The sequence below is a fragment of the Miniopterus schreibersii genome, assembly GCF_964146895.1.
Source record: "Miniopterus schreibersii genome assembly, chromosome: 15".
In the NCBI taxonomy this organism is placed as follows: Eukaryota; Metazoa; Chordata; class Mammalia; order Chiroptera; family Miniopteridae; genus Miniopterus; species Miniopterus schreibersii.
The window spans coordinates 48,164,886-48,186,826 of NC_138115.1; the positions used below are offsets into that span (position 1 = coordinate 48,164,886).

At 40.9% G+C, this 21,941-nt stretch overlaps 1 protein-coding gene and 1 pseudogene across 5 annotated transcripts in view; both read left to right on the top strand.

Moving 5' to 3' along the window:
• KIF15 (kinesin family member 15) overlaps positions 1-21,941 on the top strand; it is a 37,760-nt gene that overhangs the window by 12,969 nt on the left and 2,850 nt on the right. For 3 of the 4 annotated variants that reach the window (XM_081159285.1, XM_081159287.1, XM_081159288.1), the window contains 20 exons: positions 198-321; positions 839-921; positions 1,147-1,356; positions 2,275-2,452; positions 4,118-4,259; positions 5,249-5,390; positions 6,844-7,041; positions 7,731-7,838; positions 8,242-8,347; positions 8,661-8,826; positions 11,453-11,603; positions 11,815-11,900; positions 12,881-12,950; positions 13,372-13,458; positions 14,058-14,162; positions 14,684-14,806; positions 15,311-15,457; positions 16,035-16,178; positions 16,421-16,585; positions 17,883-17,992. In XM_081159285.1, the coding sequence (XP_081015411.1) occupies positions 198-321; positions 839-921; positions 1,147-1,356; positions 2,275-2,452; positions 4,118-4,259; positions 5,249-5,390; positions 6,844-7,041; positions 7,731-7,838; positions 8,242-8,347; positions 8,661-8,826; positions 11,453-11,603; positions 11,815-11,900; positions 12,881-12,950; positions 13,372-13,458; positions 14,058-14,162; positions 14,684-14,806; positions 15,311-15,457; positions 16,035-16,178; positions 16,421-16,585; positions 17,883-17,992 (2,645 nt within the window). The remainder of the gene's footprint in view (positions 1-197; positions 322-838; positions 922-1,146; positions 1,357-2,274; positions 2,453-4,117; positions 4,260-5,248; positions 5,391-6,843; positions 7,042-7,730; positions 7,839-8,241; positions 8,348-8,660; positions 8,827-11,452; positions 11,604-11,814; positions 11,901-12,880; positions 12,951-13,371; positions 13,459-14,057; positions 14,163-14,683; positions 14,807-15,310; positions 15,458-16,034; positions 16,179-16,420; positions 16,586-17,882; positions 17,993-21,941) is intronic. The other variant, XM_081159286.1, reaches the window with a different exon arrangement.
• Positions 20,332-21,623, top strand: LOC308568138 (ATP synthase F(0) complex subunit C2, mitochondrial pseudogene; annotated as a pseudogene). Its single transcript has 2 exons — positions 20,332-20,349; positions 20,500-21,623. The product of its transcript is annotated as an ATP synthase F(0) complex subunit C2, mitochondrial pseudogene (transcript).

The window sequence follows — 21,941 nt, forward strand, 5'->3', positions numbered from 1 at the left end:
AGATTTTAGAGGGGGAGAGAGAAACATTGATTTGTTGCTCCACTTATTTATGCATTCATTGGTTAATTTTTGTATGTGCTGTGACTGGGGATCAAACCCACAACCTTGGTGTATCGGGACAATGCTTTAACCAACTGAGCTACCTGGCCAGGGCCACAAAACATACTTTTAATGCTTCTTTAAAAATTCCTGAACAGGCAGTTGTAAATGAAGACACGCAAGGCAATGTGAGCCAGCTCCAAGCTGAAGTGAAAAGGCTCAAAGAACAGCTGGCCCGGCTCACTTCAGGGCAGTTACTACCAGGAAGCCTTCTGACCAGAGGTAAGTTGTGTACAGAGGTCTGTATCCTGAGGAAGGCCATGTGCAGACCTTGGTATTGGAACCTTCCAAAGACAGGCACAACACAATAAGGCTACCCAAACTTTTCCACAAGTATCTTTCTATTTATTTCACCTACATAGGAACGTAGTACTTTGTCTATAACCAGATACAGATTCCATAGGTACTGAGTTCTGTGTGATCTGTGGGAAGGGAGGAGTAGAAATAATTTTGAATAATAAAAGTGCTAAAATGACATACTAATAAGTTTCTTTTTGATCCACTTCTAAGATTTGTTTTTATGATATGCAATTCTTATATGTTTATTAAACAGGACGAGAGAGGCTTCCTAGACTAGCTAATATCTGTTGGGTTAGTTTAAAACCCGTGATCTCGTGATAATAGTTTGATTCTCTTGGGTTAATTGAGAGCAGTCAGTCAAAGGCTGTTGTAGCTCACCTCGTGGTCTTCAAATGTGAGAGCTAAACATTTTTCCCCTTTCTCTTTCTTACTGGACCAGTTACAGACAAAGGCGAGACTGATTATATGAAGTGTTTCCAGGAGGCAATGTTATTCTTGAAGAAGTCTGAACAGGAAAAGAAGGTAGGAAACTGAACTAGTGTCAAGGGAACATTTAAGGCTTTACTGTGTGATCAGTGCCTTTCTGGGGGGAGTAAACGGCACCGGTAAATAAAACAGGGGGAGGCCGTGAAAGATCTAATTTTGCCTTTGAGATTAAATGGAAAGCTAATGTTTATTGCTTGGTTTGTGAAAATTTAGGGTAGGTGAATTATTTTTCATGTTTAACCAAATTATGTATTTCTTAAGTCTCTGATAGAAAAAGTTACCCAGTTAGAAGACCTCACCCTCAAAAAAGAGAAATTCATTCAGTCTAATAAAATGATTGTGAAATTCCGAGAGGATCAGATAATGCGCCTGGAGAAGCTCCATAAGGAAGCTCGGGGAAGCTTCCTGCCGGAGGAGCAGGATCGTTTGCTGTCGGAACTAAGGGACGAGGTTCAGACTCTGCGAGAGCAAGTGAGTACATGTCATTTGTAGCATTTCCCAGTGTAAAGGACGCCCGAGGCAAGTAGGAACTTGTCACTAAATTTTTGTCATTCAATTCAACAGATGGTGTTTTAAATAAATTAAACTGACAGGATGATTACATAGTCCCGACCCCTCTCTCTCTCTCTCTCTCTCTCTCTCTCTCTCTCACACACACACACACACACACACACACACACACACACACACACACACACTTTCCCAAAATAATAAAACCTGAAGGAAAAACACTTGGCCCAGCAGGCCAAGTTACATTCAGCCAGGTGCACACTACAGTTATCTGAATCAGTAATCTCTACAGTTCAGCCCTTAAAGTTTTGTTTATTGTTGTTTTTCTTTTGCTTGGAAAGGATGGATAGTTAAAAATCAAATATAGGCACATAATTAAAAATCAAATATAACTGGTATTCAGCTTTGTGTATCTTTCCAGAGGTTTTATGCATATTCAAACTAATACAGATATTTTTACTTTTTTTCTTTTTGTTCAAAAGGCAGCTCATCATACACTCTTTTCCGCGCCTTGCCCTTTTCACACAGTATATCCTGGAGGGCACTCAATCCTGGTCAGTAGTTTCATTGCTTTGTGCAATAAACATAAGCAGTCTCCTTTGCACGAAGAATCTGCCACAACCTATCCCCTATGTTTATCTCCTAGGGGCCTGAGTGACAGTTTCAAGGTTGCAGACCCAGACATAGAACATGGAGTTGTAGGATATGCACGTACTCAGTCCGTGATCACAAGGGCCACTTGCTTTCCGTGGTGGTCACAGCAGGCTACCACCAGTGCATGCGGCATTCATAATGTTTTCTAACAGCTTTTCAGAAAGACTTGTTCATTAAGGACATGTTTGTACATATATGAGTCTGTAATCCTTCTGTGTCACACAGATAGAGCACCACCCCAGAGTTGCCAAATACGCTATGGAAAACCACTCCCTCAGGGAGGAGAATAGAAGACTGAGGTTACTGAAGCCTGTGCAGAGAGCTCAGGAGATGGATGCGCAGACCATTGCAAAGCTGGAAAAAGCTTTCCTCGAAATGTCTAGCACAGAGAAAAATGACAAAAGTAAGAAGTGATTGTTGAATATATGCCTTGAAAGGGCAGGGGCTGTTTTAAAGGGCATTTATGTTGCCTGGCATTGAGGGTCTTCATGTTAGCCTCTAGACCTGGTATACTAATTTCTTATATACATACTTCTTTTATGTTATCAAGTCATTTTCTATACTTTTTGCTCAAAAATCACAGTAGTAAATTATGTAGGCTAGTAGATATAGCAAGGAAATACCCATTATATATCTTTGTGGGGTTTTTTCATTGATTGGGGGGTGGGGGAGAGAAACATCAATTTGTCGTTCCACCTATTCATGCATTCATTGGTTGATTTCTGTATATGCCCGGACCAGGGATTGAACCCACAACCTTGGCGTATGGGTCCGGTGCTCTAACCAACTGAGCTATGCAGCTAGGGCAATAGATATCTCTGTTTTGTCAATAAAAGACTTATTAGATATTACTTTTAATTTTATTAAATAGAATTTTCCTGTTTTAAGTATTTGAAATGAAGAATGCTAACTAAGCACAAGATGAATGGATGTAGAATTGAAGTGTTTACCCACCTGACTACGGTCTGTGCAGTGAGAGATGTCGGCGTGATCGGACTCATGGTCCACCCAGCGCAGTGTTTGGGTCCTGGTGTCATGGTTGCTGGTCATGCTTGCTAGTGTGCACTCTGTTAGTTATACAGTATTTCTATAAGTTTACTTTTGCGGAAGTGGTTTAGTTAGCACTGAATCTAACATACAGGCTTGGCAGCTATTGGTATTCATGCTCTGGAATTTGGTAGGAAAGTCTGTGGTTGCTCCATTTTTAGAGTGAATAGTTCCGTGGTCTTTTATCATACCCTGTCTCAGCCTTTGTTTCGGTTTAGGTTGAAATTGAGAAAGTTTTAACCTTTTTACTCTACACTCATAAAGAAGCCTGTTTGTCTGCTTGTTTTTAAAATTTTCTTTTCTAAGCCCTCTTCCATTCTCTTTATGACATAATAAAAGAATAAAACCCTCAGTATTTGGGTTGTGGAGAGACTAAGATTTTAGATGCAAAGTTAAAATCAGGTTTTCTGTATTGTTTCAACTACTTTTCCCTACAATGCTGTGTATTTTGTTGGCCATTTTGACCTCAATTGTACCTTGACTTGCCACCGCTCTCTAGACAACGTGACATGGTATTTCCCCACTGAAACTCAGGGGGACTCTCTTCAACATATCCAGTATTCTCAGTAATCCTTGAAAATTAATCTTTCCTACCTGGTTGGTGATACCAGGTTCTTTCAACTTGCTGCTTTTGCTATTTGTTTCCTTTCCTAAAATTCATTTACTCTTAACATTAGCCACTAGTGCTAACTCCTGCCAGACTCACCTGGCGATGTTTCTCCCTCTAGCATTTTGCCTGTTGTACTTCAGTCATTGCTAGCTCTACCTAAGCTTTTGTCTTAAACCTGCCCCGGTCCCATCCTGTGGCTTCTCAGTTTCTCAGCTTCTCAAAACAACTGCTAATAACTCTTCGCCACACTGCGTTGTATTTTATGCTTCTTATGGCTCTTGTATTGTAGGGTCCACCTTCCAACCCATTTCTCCTTTTTCCTTTGCTTAAACATGGACACTTGACAGAGACCTAGAAAATGTATTCTATTATTTCTGTCTTTCAAAGACCATGTTGTTTCCTTATTATCAGGCCAGCAAGGATTCTCTCCTAAACTTGCGAAAGAGTCGTGTTCATTAGCAAGCTCTGAGAAGCTATCAGTACAGCTCCTGCAGATTCAGACTGAGCTGAATAACTCGAAGCAGGAACACGAAGAATTCAGAGAGCTCACGAGGTGAGGCTGAATGAACCCCCCCCCCCCCCCACTGTCATGCCTTTCAGTGCCCATTTGCTCTAGGGGTCATGCTGGCCATCTAACTGAGCATTTCACTTCCGCTCTTCTCAGGTAACAACTAACTTGTTTTGACATGAGGGAAAAGGGCTTGCTGCCAGTTTTATTTTTACTCCTTGTTTTTAAATTGAAGTATAATTGACATAAACTTCTAGCTCTTTAATATATTTAATGAAGTAAGATTATATGAGTGTTTTAATGTTGCGATGAGTGTCTATTGAACTTACACAGTAAATTGTTTATCCAGCCACCACATTTTAAATCACCATTGTTATGAATTAAATATGGGTTTTTAGAAATTTCTGATTTGTTAATATTCTTACTTGACCCTCTGCGTAAAAGAAAACAAAGGAAAACCGCATTCATATTATAACTCAGACTTATCCTGTTCTAAAATATAAATGATTTAAAAATAACGTATCACATATGGAACCATCATGGACTGCTTGAGCTTTATTTAAAAATCAATTTTTATTTTTTTTAATCCTCACCCGAGGGTATTTTTTCCATTGCTTTTCAGAGGGTGGGAGGGAGGGAGAGACAGAGAAACATCACTGTGAGAGACACATCAATGGGTTGCTTCCCGTATGTGCCCTGACCAGGGTCAGGGATTGAGCCTGCAACTGAACTATGTGCCCTTGGCCAGATCGAACCCGGGACCCTTCAGTCCAAAGGCTGACGCTCTAACCACTGAGCCAAACTGGCTAGGTTGTTAGGGCTTTTGAATTGGAGCTCTGCCATTTACTAGTTGAACACCATAAACAGTCATCAATCTCTGAGCTATATTTTACTCAGTTGGAAATTAAGGGTAATAATCTAAGAATATCTCTGACTTGAGATAATGATAAAGTTAAGTGAGAATATATGAAGTGCTCTACAAATGTATGACATTACTTATTACCTAAAATACTCAATTTTCTAATATCTATTAGGAAAAGGCAGCTAGAATTAGAATCAGAACTTCAGTCATTGCAAAAAGCGAACCTTAATCTTGAAAACCTTTTGGAAGCAACAAAAGCCTGCAAGCGGCAAGAAGTTTCTCAGCTGAATAAAATTCATGCTGAAACACTGAAGGTAGGTAATCTGAAGCAGTATTTCAGTCGCTGCTGTCTTCAATCGCTGCTTTCTCATTTTGTTAGTAATGCAGTCAGTACGGATGATCTCCAGATACAGACAGAATCCTTTGCAGGCAGCTAACCCAGGGTAACACTAGTGCCAGTGTTCTGATGTATCCCCAGAAAGATATGTAGTGTTATTTCATAGATTGTTTTTTATTGTGCTTTGCTTTTAAAAGTAAGTGGATTATCCTACATATGTTATTCTGCAGTGGGCTTTTGTTATGTGAGGGATATGACTTGGGTCTTTCCATATTAACTAATACCTAGAAGCTTACCTTATTTTAAACCTAAGCTTCCATGTTTTGGATGACCTGTGGCTTATTTAGGTGGTTTCCAGTGCAAGCATTCTCGGGGGGCAGGTAGGCGGGAGGGTGCCTGTGAGGGAGAAGTCTCAGGATGTCCCAGCATTGGAGCGAGTCTGCTTAAGTACCCCCTCCGGCAGCTGCACCATGTGCCTTCCCGGGAAGTCAGGGAGCTTGCATTCCCCGACACAGGCCCTTTAGTGGTTGACAATCTGATGTGTGAAAAATGGTATTTTGTTAAGGTTTTAATTTCCATTCCCCTCATTTCTAGTGAGGTCACAGATCTTCCTGTGTTCATTGTCCATTTGTCCCCTTCTGTGAAAAAAGAGCCCATTTTCCTACTACCTGATTTGTAGGAGTTTTTCTGTGTTAATCTAGTTTGTTACACCTACTGCCAGTATATTCTGCCGTCATGCTCCCTGTCTTTCATCTTCGGATGTGATACTTTCGTTAAACAGAAGTTTAAACATTTTAACAAACCCAGGTTTATTCATTCTTTTCCTTTCATTTCTAAAGGCCGAGACAATCTCAAGGTCATCAGTATATTCTACTTTCTTTTACTACTTTTATAATTCTGTTTTTATGTTGAGGTGTTTAATGCATCTGCTATTTTACTTTTGTATGGTATGGCATAGGGATTTAACTTTTTTAATAGTCCATGATTTTGTCATGAATTTGAGCTTTACACGTATAAATTATTCTATTTTTGGACTTTGTGTTTCCTTCCAGTGTTCTATTTGACTATTCATATCCTAATAATATACTTTTTAAACGACCACACCCTTATAATGTACTTTTATGTTGGACATGGAAATCTTCCCAGTTATCTTTCTGTCTTTTTACACATTTATTCTTTCTGTAAAGTTTGGAATCAGCCCATCAAGTCTCATTTTTTTTCTAGATCTTATTAGAATTTCGCTTAAGTCAGCCTTAAGTTGGTAGCTTTGTCTCTGCTTGGGCAGTGCTGTGCTATCTCAGGGACGCTTTCTTCTTTTCAGGAGCAGAGTTTCTTTTACCTTCTCTGTTCACACGAGGATCTTTCTCCTGTGGGCTCTTTTTTTCATGTGTGCTAATGTTGTTTTCCATACGACTCACTTTTTGCTGCAGATTATAACTACACCAACCAAGGCTCATCAACTTTGGCCTCGACAAGTACCCAAATTAAGCCCTGAAACGGGGAGCTTTGGGTCTCCGCGCAGTCAGAATTCTAGCAGATTAGGCAATGACATCTCAAATGAGCCAGTTCCACCTGAGATGAGTGAACAAGCTTTTGAGGCCATTTCCGAAGAGCTTAGGATGGTGCAGGTAATGTTTAGTTTCAGAAAAAATAATTCTCATTCATTTGGCAAATTTAGCAGGTTGTTGTCCAATGTCCTGTGTCTTTGGTTCTCTTATATGGAAACAGACCAGTTTGCCACTAGATTCAGGTTCCAGAACTGGTTTGTTTACATGGCACAGAGCCGTAAAGAAAATTAAATAGTTGGCAGAATCTTATTACAGATGAAATTTTAGACAACTTTTGGTATATTTGAAATAACGTGAAATTTGCTTATCTCAGAATTCGGTGATTTGATTTTTTTCTTTGAGTTTTCTACTGTCTAGTAAAATGTATAGAGTGAGCCAGACCACTCCAAATTCCAAAATTTTGCCCTTTTTCTGGCATGGAGGCCTTTGTGGTGAAGTCACTCTGTAGCCCTGAGAAAGCTTCTCAGAAGTCTCAAGCTGGCTTTGTGGTTTAATCCATGATTTTAATTTTAATCACTTATTTCCTACATGTTTCAAATTATCTACTTTGTTGGACCACAAATGTAATTCTGAATTATGCAAAATCATTAGTATAGTCTTTTGAAATTGTTTTCTGGCTCCAAACTGGCCTTTGATAACCTATGTCCAGACAAGGTTTTGAGTTTTGTTTTTTTAAAACAGAAGAAATGGTGGAATATGTAAGATTTTTGTTAAAAGACTTTTTGACAACAGAAGTTTTTGTGTTGCAGGAACAAATGAGTACCCTTCAGGCCAAGTTGGATGAAGAAGAGCATAAAAACCTGAAGCTTCAGCAGCGCATTGACAAACTGGAACATCATTCTACACAAATGCAGGAGGTGAGACCGAGGGCTCAGCCTCAGAAATGTGAGAGTCAGATCCTTGAAGGGGATCTGACTTCACAGAGCCCAGTCAAGGCTGATTTGAGTTGCATTCTCTACTTTGATGCTTCCTATCCTGCTCTGATAATGAGGCCCCCGCCCCAGTCTGAGCTCTGGCCCTCTCGGTCCATAGTGCACATGGATCCCTTGCTGTTTGTCCAGAAGAAAGCGGGATGACGGTTCGGGTGCCTGCAGGGCTCCTTTCTTTTGTTGGGCAGCCTCACTGTAGTTAATGGGAACAGTGAATTTCTTCCGGTCAGATACTGTAAAACGATTTTAAAAGCAGAAACAAAGTAATGGTTTGGAGTGTGTCTCAGCATGCCAGCATGCCTTTTCCAGTAAACTGATCCCTTTCCCACAGCTTTTCTCATCAGAGAGAACTGATTGGACCAAACAGCAGCAAGAGCATCTCTCACAGTTGAATGTCCTTGAAAAGCAGCTTCGGGACACTCAGACTAAGAATGACTGTAAGTGTGAACAACTGGGAGCTTTGGAAACTGAATGCTGGAACTCATTTAACTAAAGAGCTTTGGTGTACATCTTAAATGTAGGAAATAAGTCAGATGTTAATTCTTCCTTTTTTGGTAGAAATAGATCAGAAACTGTGAGCAAGGGCAAGGAAGAAACTAGAAATCTCATTACTTCTAGGTACCTTCCACTTAGCTGTTCATCAGCCTTTTTTTGCTGATTGTGTGAAGTTAACTATCAAATTTACTTGCCTACTATGTAAAAAATAAGTGTAGAGAAGCCTGTTGAGGGTTTATTTTGTTTGCCTTGTAGTTTTGAAAAGTGAGGTGCATGACCTGCGAGTAGTGCTCCATTCTGCAGACAAGGAGCTGTCTTCTGTGAAGTTGGAGTACAGTTCATTCAAGGAGAGTCAGGAGCAAGAACTCAACCACCTTTCCGAAAGGCACATGCACATACAGCTTCAACTAGATAACGTCAGGTAGAGTTGTTTTGTTATGATTGGCCCGTAACCCAGGACTCCTTGAAGTGCATGTGCTGTAAGCCCAACTCAAACTAGTTGAACAAACTAAAAGTTAATTTATTGGCCCCCAGTATTGGGAAGCCTCAGAAGTGATTGTGATTTCAGGGACAAACTAGAAACATGTCTCTCAGTATTGTCAGTGTGCTCCTTTTCTCTTCTGTTCTCTGTCTCCCTCTCTCTTAGCCTCTGCTCTGCTTCCCTCTGTGTTGCCCTCATTCTGTCCTATTGAGGGCCTTCCTATGTGTGACAGGGAACAGATGGCCTCACTGCTCCATATTCTGTCTCCTACATTAACAGCTCCTGTGAAGGGATCCTCTGTCCCAGCCACCATATGTCAATCCCAGGGAGAATTGGAATTGGTCTTGCTTGAGTCATCTGCTTACCTTTGGACCAGTCACTTAGCAAGGGTGTGAGGTAGCATTGGCGCAACAAGGTGATGTGCCTGTTTCACAGGGAAAGGTGTGATCTTAGAGAAGAAGGGATAGTACAAAGGAGACCAAATCAGTAGTTCTCACCACTGTCCACAGTATCTCTCCAGAGGCTGGCTGGTTAGTCAAATGCTAGCAACCTAGAAACAAAGTAATCTAAGATGTAAATTGTTCTTATTGGGGGTTTTCCTTGCTAATTTCAGCCTTTTGTAAAACATGACTTAAAACCATTTTGTGTTTTTGATACTGTCTCCTGGGTCTATGGCAGTAACTTAAAAATGGACATTTTGAATGTGAGGCTGTGAGTGTGATGAGTGTGACTACTCAATCTAGAGAACCTGCTAATAGCCTTGAATTTAATTTTTATAGAAGTTGCCAAAATTAAAATCTGGAGGTCTTGAGTGTTTTCTGAATATACAACAAGAAATTAAGCTAGAGGAGGAAAATGAGACCTGCAGGCCAAACTCAACCACAGACGTGTTTTTATTGGGCCTGCCCAGTGAGGTTTTAAAAAATTAGCATAGTGTTTTTTAAAATGAGAAGCTTTCTTATAAAAATCCATATTTCAGCATCCTCTTAAAAATCAGAGTTTGGTGGCACAGGGTCCATGTTACTTTAGGGGGACCAGCAGCTGCCCTGTGAGTCACCCCTTCCCTCCAGAGGGCACATGCTGATTCAGCACAACCTTCACCACTCTGTGCTGTTTCCCCAGCACCAGGACTGCGGGCTGCCATTTATCATCAGGTGCACTGTTGGTTTTTCTTACATCTGGGATTTGGTTTTGTTTGTTTTTTAATTTTTTTAAAAAATATGTCTTTATTGATTTCAGAGAGAGGAAGGGAGAGGGAGAGGGAGAGATAGAAACATCAGTGATGAGTCATTGATCGGCTGCCTCCTGCATGCCCCTGCTGGGGATTGAGCCCAAAACACAGGCATGTGCCCTGACTGGAAATCAAACTGCGATCTCCTGGATGATAGGTCAATGGTTAACCCCTGAGCCGTGCCTGCTGGGCTCTGTCATTTGTTTTTAACATTTGAATCAGAGTCTAATCACTGAGTCTAATCTTGGCACTGTCATAAACTAATTCTGGGTGACTTTTTTGAAAAGCCACTCCACTAATCATTGGATCTTATTTTCCTCACATTAGTACAGAGCCACTATATTTGGCTCTGTACTTAAATTCTGTCTTTAAAATATCAGGTGCTTCCTCACTTTTTAAATTGGACATAATTTAATTGTTCTCCATGTCTCAGTTCAACACTGAGCACACCACTCATTGGGCTGCTTATACCATGCCCCCGTGGTGCTCTCCCTGCATGAAACAGCACAACACTGCTCTGTTTCATGAATTCTTTTGCCTTCTTTGTTTATACAGTTTGTATCGTAAATACATATGTTCCCCCTCCCTCCCATCTATTGTCCATACACCTCTCTTTAGCAACTGATTTTTACCACTTTGTGATTTGCTGCTTGTGCTCTGCGTTCAATTAGTAAAGCAGATAGACCCCTTTCTGATAGCCTGTGTAGGAGCTGGGACATCTGTTTGGGTGGCCCACAGGTCAGGTTTATTGTTTACTACTTCTTGGCTGAGCTCTGGATGTTTGGGCGTGTCCCAGTATGTCGGGGAACAGAACCAGAAGATGAAAACCTAAGAAGTAGTAAATATAATCATGTGAATGAAAAGATAGTTCTGTCCCAAGGAGTTTACACCTTGTTCAGATTGAAGCCACATTTGTCACCTTGAAATATCTTCATACAGTTGGGAGACTGTGTAATAAATGGATAGAGTTGAGCTACCAATAAAACTAAATGGCGAATTCCTAGGTTACCTGAGGGTTAGGGCTGGAACCCCCCAAATGAATCGCATCATTCTCTAGATGGCCAGTCAGTTCAGCATGTCGGTTTGAAACCACCAGAGAAATAATGGCTCGAGGCCAACCCGCCCACCCTGTCTTTCTGTCACATGCTGTGGTTTTCGTCTGTCTTACATGTTTGTGCATCGTGAACATTTTACATATGTTCTTGAGCTTTACACCAGTCAAGGCTTCTGTAAGCCCAGAATGGTCTGTAGCTGGGATAAATTGAACAGTTAATCTGACTAGAACTACATGTAATACTTATATTTACCATTGTAAAAAATGTTTTCCTGATAAAGATTAGAAAATGAAAAGCTTCTTGAGAGCAAAGCCTGCCTGCAGGATTCCTATGAAAACTTACAAGAAGTAATGAAGTTTGAAATTGACCAACTTTCAAAAAACCTCCAAAACTGCAAAAAAGAAAATGAGACTCTGAAGGCTGACCTGAATGTAAGTTAAGAAGGGTACTGGTTGTGCCTGAATTTGTTCTGGACGTGGGACTGCTCACTGGAGTGCAGGGCAGGCACTGTCTCGACCTCTTCCTAACTTCCCCTGTGGGCCTGGCCCGTGGTGCCTGCCACACAGAAGGTGCTTGATGTGTTTGTTGACTACACATTGCTAGTAACAGTTACTTAAAATCTAATGTCACGTTGTCTTTTAGAATTTGATGGAGCTTTTTGAGGCAGAAAAAGAACGAAATAACAAATTATTATTACAATTTGAAGAAGATAAAGAAAACAGTTCTAAGTGAGTGCTATTTATTTTTTCCATTAGTTAACCAGAATATTATTTACTACCACATTCTTTATCTTGTTTTTCTTAGTTGCTAATACCCTGTAAAGTTATTTTTTTCTAAAGCATTCTGAAAATGAGTAATATGTTTTTGTATAAATGGCTATGTAGAGAAACTTAATTTTTTAAAAGTCAATAACTAGCCATAGTACTTTTTAAATGAATGGTGGTGATCAGAACTCAGGACCTTCTATAAATAAATTGCAGCATTTATTACTGGAAGGTGTGGGTTGATTTTTATTTCTGTCTCTACTCTTTTTCTAGTTGCTCTTTTTTTCTCCCCTGGTCCCTTAATATGAGTGCCATTGTCTGTCTTCCCTTTCTCTCCAAGTTCTTTTCCTCGGTGATCTCTGTCAGTCTCTTAGCCTCAGCCAATAGGATGATTATTACTCTAATGAGAAGAATCTGTATCTGTTTGTTCAGCAGATGCTTGTAGAGTTATTACTATGAGATAGAGTCTCTTTTAGGCCCTGGTACACAGTGGTGAATACATATAATGGATACGAGCATCTTGTTGGGAAACAGACCGTTAACATTTAGTCATTCACTCACTTAGTGACACCCAGCAAGCCAGGCACTGCTCTGGCAAACACCAGAACATGTAGAGATAAGACAGTGAACAAAATGTCCCTGTCCTCATGAGTTTTACTTTCTAGCCCAGAGAGTTAGGTAATAAATACTAGGTGTTATATTCTGTGTTTGGGGGTCTCCATAGTACTTTGAAGAAAAATAAACTTGTGGCACGAAAATGGGTTTTTATTCAATAATTGTTGAAGAAATGGGTTCAGATTTTTGACTTGTACTGGAATATAACACCTCACACTAAGTTTGTGCCCAATAAAGTTTAGTTGCATTGAATCTCTTCTGTACAAATAGACCCAGTTCCTGTTTTTATTGATTGAAGTCAGTAGTAAAAGGTAACTCTTCTCTTCCAGAGAAATCTTAGACGTTCTTGAGGCTGTGCGTCAGGAGAAACAGAAGGAGATGGCCAAGTGTGAGCAGCAGGTAAACTTTACTCTCTAAAGTTTGAGCTTTGTCATTTTTTCCTGATGTCAAATGGTTTATTATAACAAGTATCTTTTAACCCAGCTTATTGTTTTCAAGTATTACTCCCAGTGTACACTGTATAATATGAAAAACAGATTTTAACTTTTTTTAAAATTATTTTTTATTTTTATTTTTTTTTAATAGAGGAAGGAAGAGAGAAACATTGATTTGTTGTTCCACTTATTTATGTATTTGTTGGTTGATTCTTGTATGTGCCCTGACTGGGGATTGAACCCACAACCTTGGTGTATCCGGACAAAGCTCTAACCAACTGAGCTGTTACCCGGCCAGGGCTTCAACTTTTTATTTTTATTTTTTTAATGTGTGTAATTAACTTTGTGATTTAATTCCTTTTCTAAAAATACTTTTTTCCCCATAGATGGTAAAAATACAGAAACTAGAAGAGAGTTTGTATGCCACCGAAAAAATCATCTGTTCTCTGGAGAAGTCTAGAGATGCTGACAAGGTGGGTAGCGGTTGAAGCTACATCCCTCTGTATTTTCTTCATAAATGCTGCTTTAACCTTCCAGTCTCCTCCTCCCAGGGTGACTGATAGCTAGCATTTCTGTGCACACCTATGCCTTGTTCATCTGTCAAGGTCACTAGAGAATGAGGTTTTTTATTTAAGTTGATTTTCCACATAACTTCAAGTACCAACTGTTCTACTTCTCTTGATGGCAGTGTTTCTAAAACGCATCCTGCCCCTCCTAACTGTTAGCGTGGCCCTTTCTTGTTGACTCTGAGTCCTATGGTACAAATTCTCAAATCCCTGGTGTTGACTTTAGCTAGAATAATAAACATAATATGTATGTCCAAGTATAAAATGAGGTGTAAATTCCTTATATGTCTAGCTCTTATTCATTTATAAAACCAAAGCAAATGATTAAATAAAATGGTATAAAGCCATTAAAATATAAATCGAGAACATTAAGAGTGTAATGTAACATATGTTCTGCTCAAATGAAACTGACTTCTGTTGTAATTAGGAAAGATAAACAATCTGTCATTTAAAAATGATCTCCTTACTGTCACTGGGCGTGAAGATACTGTTTCTGTCCCCATCAGGAAGTTGTAGCTGACCTCATGAGCCAGATTCAGGAGCTGAGGACGTCAGTCTGCGAGAAAACAGAAACTATAGACAGCTTGAAGCAAGAGCTGAAGGACATCAATGTAAGTTCTGTCACCAGCAAGGTGTTAAATTTGAGCACAAGACACACTTCATAGACTCCTCAAGAAGTTACAGATGCTCCATCAGAAAAGAAATTCTGTGGTCAGATAGATTGGAAACACTAGTTACCGCTCAGCAGGGTCTGTAACATGCAGTGTGAGTACATCTCAGTTAAATGGTGGTGCTTGCTCCTTCCCTTGTGTCAAGGTGAGGGTTTTTGTCAATGTTCCCCCGTCCTCTGCTCCACGTGGAGCTTGCTGCCCTCCACCTTTATTTCTGCCGCAGTCTCCTGATAACAATGACAAAACCAGATGGTTTTTCACTGATACCTGTTGGACTTTTTCACTCCTTTTTGCCATCCATGCATTTATCCTTCCATTCATTAATTCAACAAGTAGTTATTGAATTAATTTGTGTTAACATGGTCATCACCTTGGAACTTGGATTCATTTTAAGGTATTTTAATCTAAAAATACAGATCATACAGCAGATAGCTCTTGTATCATAACCTTCTTTTCTGCAGTGTAAATACAACTCTGCTTTGGTTGACAAAGACGAGAGTAAAGTGTTGATTAAGAGACAGGAAGTGGAGATTCTGGATCTGAAAGAAACACTTAGACTCAGAATACTCTCTGAAGACATAGAGGTAATGTTAACACATCGTGACTTTTTTTTTTTTTTTTTTCTTTATTACTTGTCAATATGTATATGTGTATATGGAGGTTTTTAATGAATAAATAGGGGACTTTTTAAAGGAATAAGTCATAGTTGGAGTCATTTCCCCTAGGGTAATTAGGCATTAATAAGAGTAACATTGTTACATTTTATCTAGTTGACTTATTTTCATTCATTTGTGCTCACACCTCAGTAAGTTCCTATAACTGATGAGGTGTGGGGAAGGGAAAGTAGAGTGCAATTAAACCTCAGTGGGGTACCTATATGAGTATGCTGTAATATTTATTTCTGTACCTGTTCACTAATATTAACTGCTTGGTTTATCTTGGAATGAATTATCACACAAGCCAAAAAAAAAGTTCTCACTTAAAACTTTCTTAACCCTTTAAAAATCACACATAGTAATGATTTGCAAGTCCTTATTGGAGAACCACAATTAAGAAATTCTGCTTTTGTGGGGATTGTCCCCTAACAGAGGGATATGCTCTGTGAGGACCTGGCTCATGCTACTGAGCAGCTGAACATGCTCACTGAGGCCTCGAAGAAGCACTCGGGGCTCCTGCAGTCTGCCCAGGAGGAGCTGACCAGGAAGGAGGCCCTGATCCAGGAGCTTCAGCATGAGGTGAGCTGCAGGGGGAGGTGCCACGCAGATTGGGGCATGTTGTAAGGTCCCTCCCTTGGCTAATGGGGTACTAAGGTGGTTGGCAGCTGCTCTGTGGGCTCTCAAGGACTTGGTTTCTCCCATGGGTTCAGACTTGCTTGGCTGTCATCCTGCCCACTGCCAACCTTTGACATGTGCCAGCAATTTCTAACCACTGTGGTAAGGTTATGGCTGATTTTCATCTTTTTGGCTGCTGCTGTTTTATGCTTTGTATTTTTCCTCAAATGACCCTTTGATCATTTTTGAAGCTTAAAAACCGTTGTTTTTTTAAGTGTAAATAAATTCATGAGAAAGGGAGATGAGAGGGTTATAGTAGCAGTTAAGGTATACAGACAGAAATGGCAGCCCAGATTTTACAGTTTATTACTTAAAAATTGCTCTGGTTTTCATTTTAATATATTACCACTTTTCAAATTATTAAATCCCCCAAAATGTAAAAAGCCTATTTCCACATGCCTTGGGAAGATTGGCTGTTCTAATTGGACCATGGGCCCCATTGTTTTATAACTTGTAACCTGACATCTGTTGATTTGCCCAGTTAAACCAAAAGCAAGAGGAAGTAGAGCAGAAAAAGAGTGAGTATAACTTCAAACTGAGGCAACTAGACCACGCGATGGATTCTGCTGCTGGGTATCCCCAGGTACTGTCCAGAAGGAGTGCGTCTCGGGATGAACAAAGTTTCGTGAGTGATAAAAGTTTGGAAATTACTAAGACCATAGCTTTGTCTTTTTATAGAATTTTCATTAGCATCTCTTCTGATTTTTACTTGATAAAAACGTACCAGTGTTTTAGATCTTTTCCTTGGACAAGATTTAGAATAACAAACTAAATAGCCTATTTTCTATATGCTTGGCATATACTTAAAATGAAATCTTTATAACGTCACTTAATCAGGTGTTTGGGTGAAATTTTATTTTATTTTAGAGCCCTAAAACACCACCTCATTTTCAAACACATTTGGCAAAACTCCTGGAAACACAAGAACAAGAGATAGAAGATGGACGAGCCTCTAAGATTTCTTTGCAACACCTTGTAACAAAGCTAAATGAAGACAGAGAAATAAAAAATGCTGAAATTCTCAGAATGAAGGTAACTGGGTGATTGTTTCCATTAAATTTAATGCTTTAAAATAAGTAGTATCTTTCATGGTGCTGAGGATGCAAAATTCAAAGGCACAGAACTCAGGGTCGGCAAAAAGTCTTCCTCTCACCCTGACTCCAAGCTACTCGTCTGTTCTGGAGGCTCCCAGTGTAGCCGGTTCCTTATCAATCTTTTAGAGCTTTTCAGTGCGGCTATAACCAAGTCAGCACCGTCTCCCTGCCCCTTTGGTTTTTATACGAGGGTTCGTATCATCATACAGGCTGCACCAACGACTCGTCCCCATGCTGTCTGACTTAGCTCTTTGCCGTTTTAATGGCTAAAGCGTGTTGTCTCCTTGTGGGTTTGAGTTTGTATTTGTCTTAATAGGAGTAAGTTTCTATGAACTATCTTCCTACCATTTTTCTATTGTTAAACTTTTTCTTAATGATGTGGAGGCATTCTTTACATATTATAGAGATTAGCTTTTGTCTATGATAGTTAAAAATACTTTTCTCTCTCTTTTAATCTTTTAAATTTATTTTGAGAATATGTTTATTAAAGCTGGGGACAGTGAAGCAGGAAGGGCTTAGGACAGAAGAAGCAACAGGAGGGAGCCTGGGCGGGGCTGCGTGGCTCCCTGGGAGGCTGTGGGAAAGAAGTGAGCAAAGGCAGGGCTGCTGTCAGCTCACTGAAGAGCCAGAGAAAAGGGGTCTTGGGGACAGGTTCAGGGCTTAGCCTGGGATGAGCTGTCGCTGCCCATTGCTCCCCTGGTTTCAAGTCCCTTAGAGTTTAGGAGATGCCCACCTGTGGGGGAAGAAGAGGAGGAAGAGAAAGGCGTGGGCATGTGCCCGGAAGGGAGAGCATGCCAAAACTACTTTTCTCTTGTTTGCCATTCTTTCAGACTACCTTCTAGTGTTTTACCCAGGTGTTTAGGGGTATGGTGTCTGGATGGTTATGCTCGTGATTTCAATTAGAATCCAGTTAAGTATTTAAATTAGGGTCTATCAGATAGAACATTTACCAAAGTAGAGACTTTTTGTCATCTTTTCTCATAAAGGAATTTTAATGAATCAGTGATAATTGATCAGAGGCTATGTTTAAGACACTGGTTGTGAGACTGAGTCACACAGTTCAGTTCCCTAAGAGCTTGTCACAATTAACTCTGCATCCACTGTCATCCAGTGCAGTATTCTGTGCATAGGAGAAGCTTAAAAGAGAAATACTTGCCTCAGTCATGGCCTTGGGGAGCAAAATATTGCCTGCTATCATGCGTTTTCTGAAAAACCATGATTTCATGTGTTATTAGGAGCAGTTGAGTGAAATGGAAAACCTACGCCTGGAAGCTGAGCAGTTGAGAGAGAAAAACTGGCTGCTGCAGGGTCAGCTGGATGATACTAAAAGACAAAAGGACAGTAGGTGAGAAAGAGCTGCTAGAACTCTGGGCTCTGTCGTGGGCCTGCCTGTGTCGTTAAATGAAGGAGGGGAGAATACACACTGGTTTCCCATCAGTTGCTTTGTTTGTTTTATTTTAAATCGTTTTTTATTTTTCAATTACAGTTGACATACAATATTATATTAGTTTTAGGTGTACACCCCAGTGATTAGACATTATATAACTTAATAAGTGATCATTCCAGTAAATCGTGTACCCACCTGGCATCATACATAGTTATTAGAATATTACTGACTGTATTCCCTGTGCTGTACTTTACAGCCTGTGACTGTTCTTGTAACAACCAGTTTGTACTTCTTAATCCCTTCACCTTTTTATACCCATCCCCCGACCTCCCCTCTCATCTGGCAACTGTCAAAATGATCTCTGTATCTATGATTATCTATGAGTCTGTTTCTGTTCTTATTTACTTTGTTTTTTTTAGATTCGATTGTTGATAGATATGTATTGATTGCCATTTTATTGCTCATATTTTTTATCTTTTTTCCCCTTGGTTTGAACCAGGTCTGATAAGGGTTGCTTTTCCCAGAGTGGGAGAGTACGGCATTTGTGATCTTGCCTACTTTATTTAACTTTGCATTGTTGTAGAGCTATGGAAGTGATTTTCAGATGCAAGAAGTACTTGAACCAAACTGTTTACTCTAGTTAAAAAGAAAAAGGGAGCAAATCTCTCAACAAGGTGAAGTTTAAGAGGTCCTGCAGAAAAGGGAGACTGTCCTACCAGTTGGTTTTGCTGCATGACTCATGGTCCAGGGAAAGCTCCTGGGTAGCAGCACTCCAGAGGAGCCTTTCCTTGGGTTTGGTGTCTCTAGATTTGTTTGTGTTTTGGCTTCAGCTTAGGCAGTTTTTTTGTTTGTTTGTTTGTTTGTTTTTAAATATATCTTTATTGATTTCAGAGAGAGGAAGGGAGAGGGAGAGAGAGAGAGATAGAAACATCAATGATGAGAGAGTCATTCATCGGCTGCCTCCTGCATGCCCCCGACTGGGGATCGAGCCGCAACCCGGGCATGTGCCCTGACCAGGAATCAAACCCTAATCGCCTGGATCCTAGGTTGATGCTCAACCGCTGAGCCACACCCAGCTGGGCAAGCAGTTTTTGAATTGTATTTGCTGATGTCACAGTGTCGCTGGCAACCACACCCAGGCTATATCCTGTCTCTGAGACATGAAAGTCATGTGACTTCGCACACATTTTTAAGCCTCTTGGGTGCCCCAGTTTCTTTAGCAATAAAATGAAGAAAATGATAGCTCTCACACAAGGTGTTTTAAAGACCAAAAATAATGTGTATAAAGGACAGGTTCCAGTGCTTAGCAGAGGCAGTCTCTCAGTACATGGCAGTTATTAAGTACACAAGAAAGAATTGTGATCCTGCCTGTTGTCAGTTTGCTGAGTGAGACTGGAGATGAGAGTGGCCTGTAAAATTATGCAGCAAGTTGAAGTGAATCAAAGAGGGCCTCTTTGGGATCGAGGCCCTTACTGAATTCACCTTCCCAGAACAGGGGTGTCTGCTCCTCCTACTGATGTCTTTGTCCAGAAGCAGCCCTGAGTTGTACTGTCCAAAACCTAAATGAGAGAACAGATATTTGAGGATGGTGATGGTGGTTATGCTGACAGTCTACGGTCATGTGCTGCATAGCTACATTTCAGTCAGCAACGGGCCGCATATAGAAAGGTGGCCCCATAAGATGATAGTGGAGCTGAAAGATTCCTGTTACCTAGTGACATCATAGTGACATCATACCTGTGATAATATCGTAGTGCAATGCATTACTCACGTGTTTGTGGTGATGCTGGTGTAGACAAGCCTGCTACACTGCCAGTTGTATAAGAGTATAGCTTATATAACTATGTACATACTTGATAGTGATAATAAATGACTGTCGCTGGTATTATTTTAGACTACTTTTTCTACTTACAAAGAAACAGTATGCCATGTTACACCAGCAGCAGCCTCATACGTCTCACGTTTACTGTGTCTCTTGATTGCTTTTAATCTCATGTTGTTATGTGCAGTAATATGCTATACAGGCTGGTAGCAATAGGCCATACCATCTAGCCTAGGTGTGAAATAGGCTGTACTATCTAGGTTTGTGTAAGTTTGCTCTGTGATGTTTGCACAACAATGAAATCATCTAACGCCGCGTTTCTCAGAATGTATCCCCATCCTTAAGCAGCACGTGACTGTGTTCCAGAATGCTTCCCTTCAGGTGTTATTGAGCACTAGAGACGCTCATTTCAGTAGCATCCTCTTTATGGATTTCACTTCCTTTTCTGGGTGATTCTGATGCAGATAGTCCAGTCATGTTAAAGAAAAGCATTGTACGTGGTATACTATCTTTTATCAAATTAGTTTGATCATGGAAAACAGAATGGTTTCAGATCATTTATAAAACCACAATTAGAAATAATGTATTTCATACCTCATGTTCCTTTTTTGAGGAGCTATACAGAAACTTCATGAAAGGTTAGGGTAGAAGAAAACTAGCCCCCGCCCTTCTCTGTGTTCTCCACACTGGGAGCAGCTCTCTTGCCAGAGTCCCTCATCCCCTGAAAGTGTACACCTGCGCCAAGTGTGTCTCCACCTCCTTGGTCAGCAGCACCCCTCAGCTGCTGAGCCGGTCACTGTCTGCAGTGGTGCTGAGACAACTCAAGACACTGACAGATGAGAGCCTCAGCAGCTTGGCAGCCCCACATCCCTGACCTCGCTTATATCTAGCTGCAGCTTCCAAACCAGCGCCATTTCAAGGGACATCGACACAGCAGCCTCGTTCGCTGGGGCTGGGGCTGCCACAGTAGGGGTGGCAGGCTCTGGGGCTAGAATTGGGACTGTATTTGGGAGCCTCATCATTGGTTCTGCCAGGGACCCTTCCCTGAAGCAACAGCTCTTCTGCACCATTCTGGGCTTTGCCCTCCCAGGGGCCATGGGGCTCTTTTGTCTGATGGTGGCCTTTTTCACTCCCTTCACCATGTGAAAGAACTGTCTCCACCTGCCATAGCTCTTTCTCCTGTCTTATCTGCCCTGTGTGTTCCTTTTCCTTTGCCTCCTAGGCTGCCTGGGGAAAGTGGTTGGCTCAGGGTTAGACAGAGGAAAGACAAATCACTGTGTGAATAAGGGAAGGGAAGGGAAACTCTCGAGGGGCAAATCTGGCCCGTAGCCTATTTGGTAAATAAAGTTTTACTGAAGCACAGTCCTGCCCCTTCATTTAAATATTGCTGTGGCTGCTTTTGTATGACAACAGCCAACCTGACAGCTATGACAGACCATATGGCTTGCAAAGCCTAGAATATTTTCTGTCTGGTTCCTGACACGCAAAGTTTACCCACCCCTGGATTAGAGCACACAGCTTCCCTGATGATTTCGGGTGTTTTCCTACGGAGGTCTCATCCCCCATTTTGGTCTAGGCTGCCAGATTCATTAAGTGAAAGAAACTACTCTGTCTTCTGTTTTCCTTCAAGAAATTATCTTTTTGTTTTTTACTCCTCAGTGAGAGATACTCCTAGAGAAGCCTGTGGTGATCAAGCAGAATCTCCTGGGGGCGTCTCCTGGGTCCAGAGGCTGCTCCCAGCAACTCAGCTTCTTATCCTAACCTAGTCAGGCTCAAATGGACTCAGATTGATCAAATTCACATGAGACGGATCTCACCCAGAATATAATTTTTTTTATACAAATGGTTTTTTCATAAAGAGATTTATGTCTGGTTCTTAGGGAATCCGCTTCCTGGTGTCAGCATGCATGGGCAGCCAGTGTCATCAGCAATTGCCAGCTGGCTGTGAAATCCGACGAAAAGGCCCTCAGGGCTCTAGGGGCCAGGCCAGTCTGAGGAATCCTCCCCAACCCCAAAGGTGCCCCCTCCCAACTGATCACAATCATACAGACTCCTGACTGCCCTTTCCCTCAGCCCCCTTTTGCT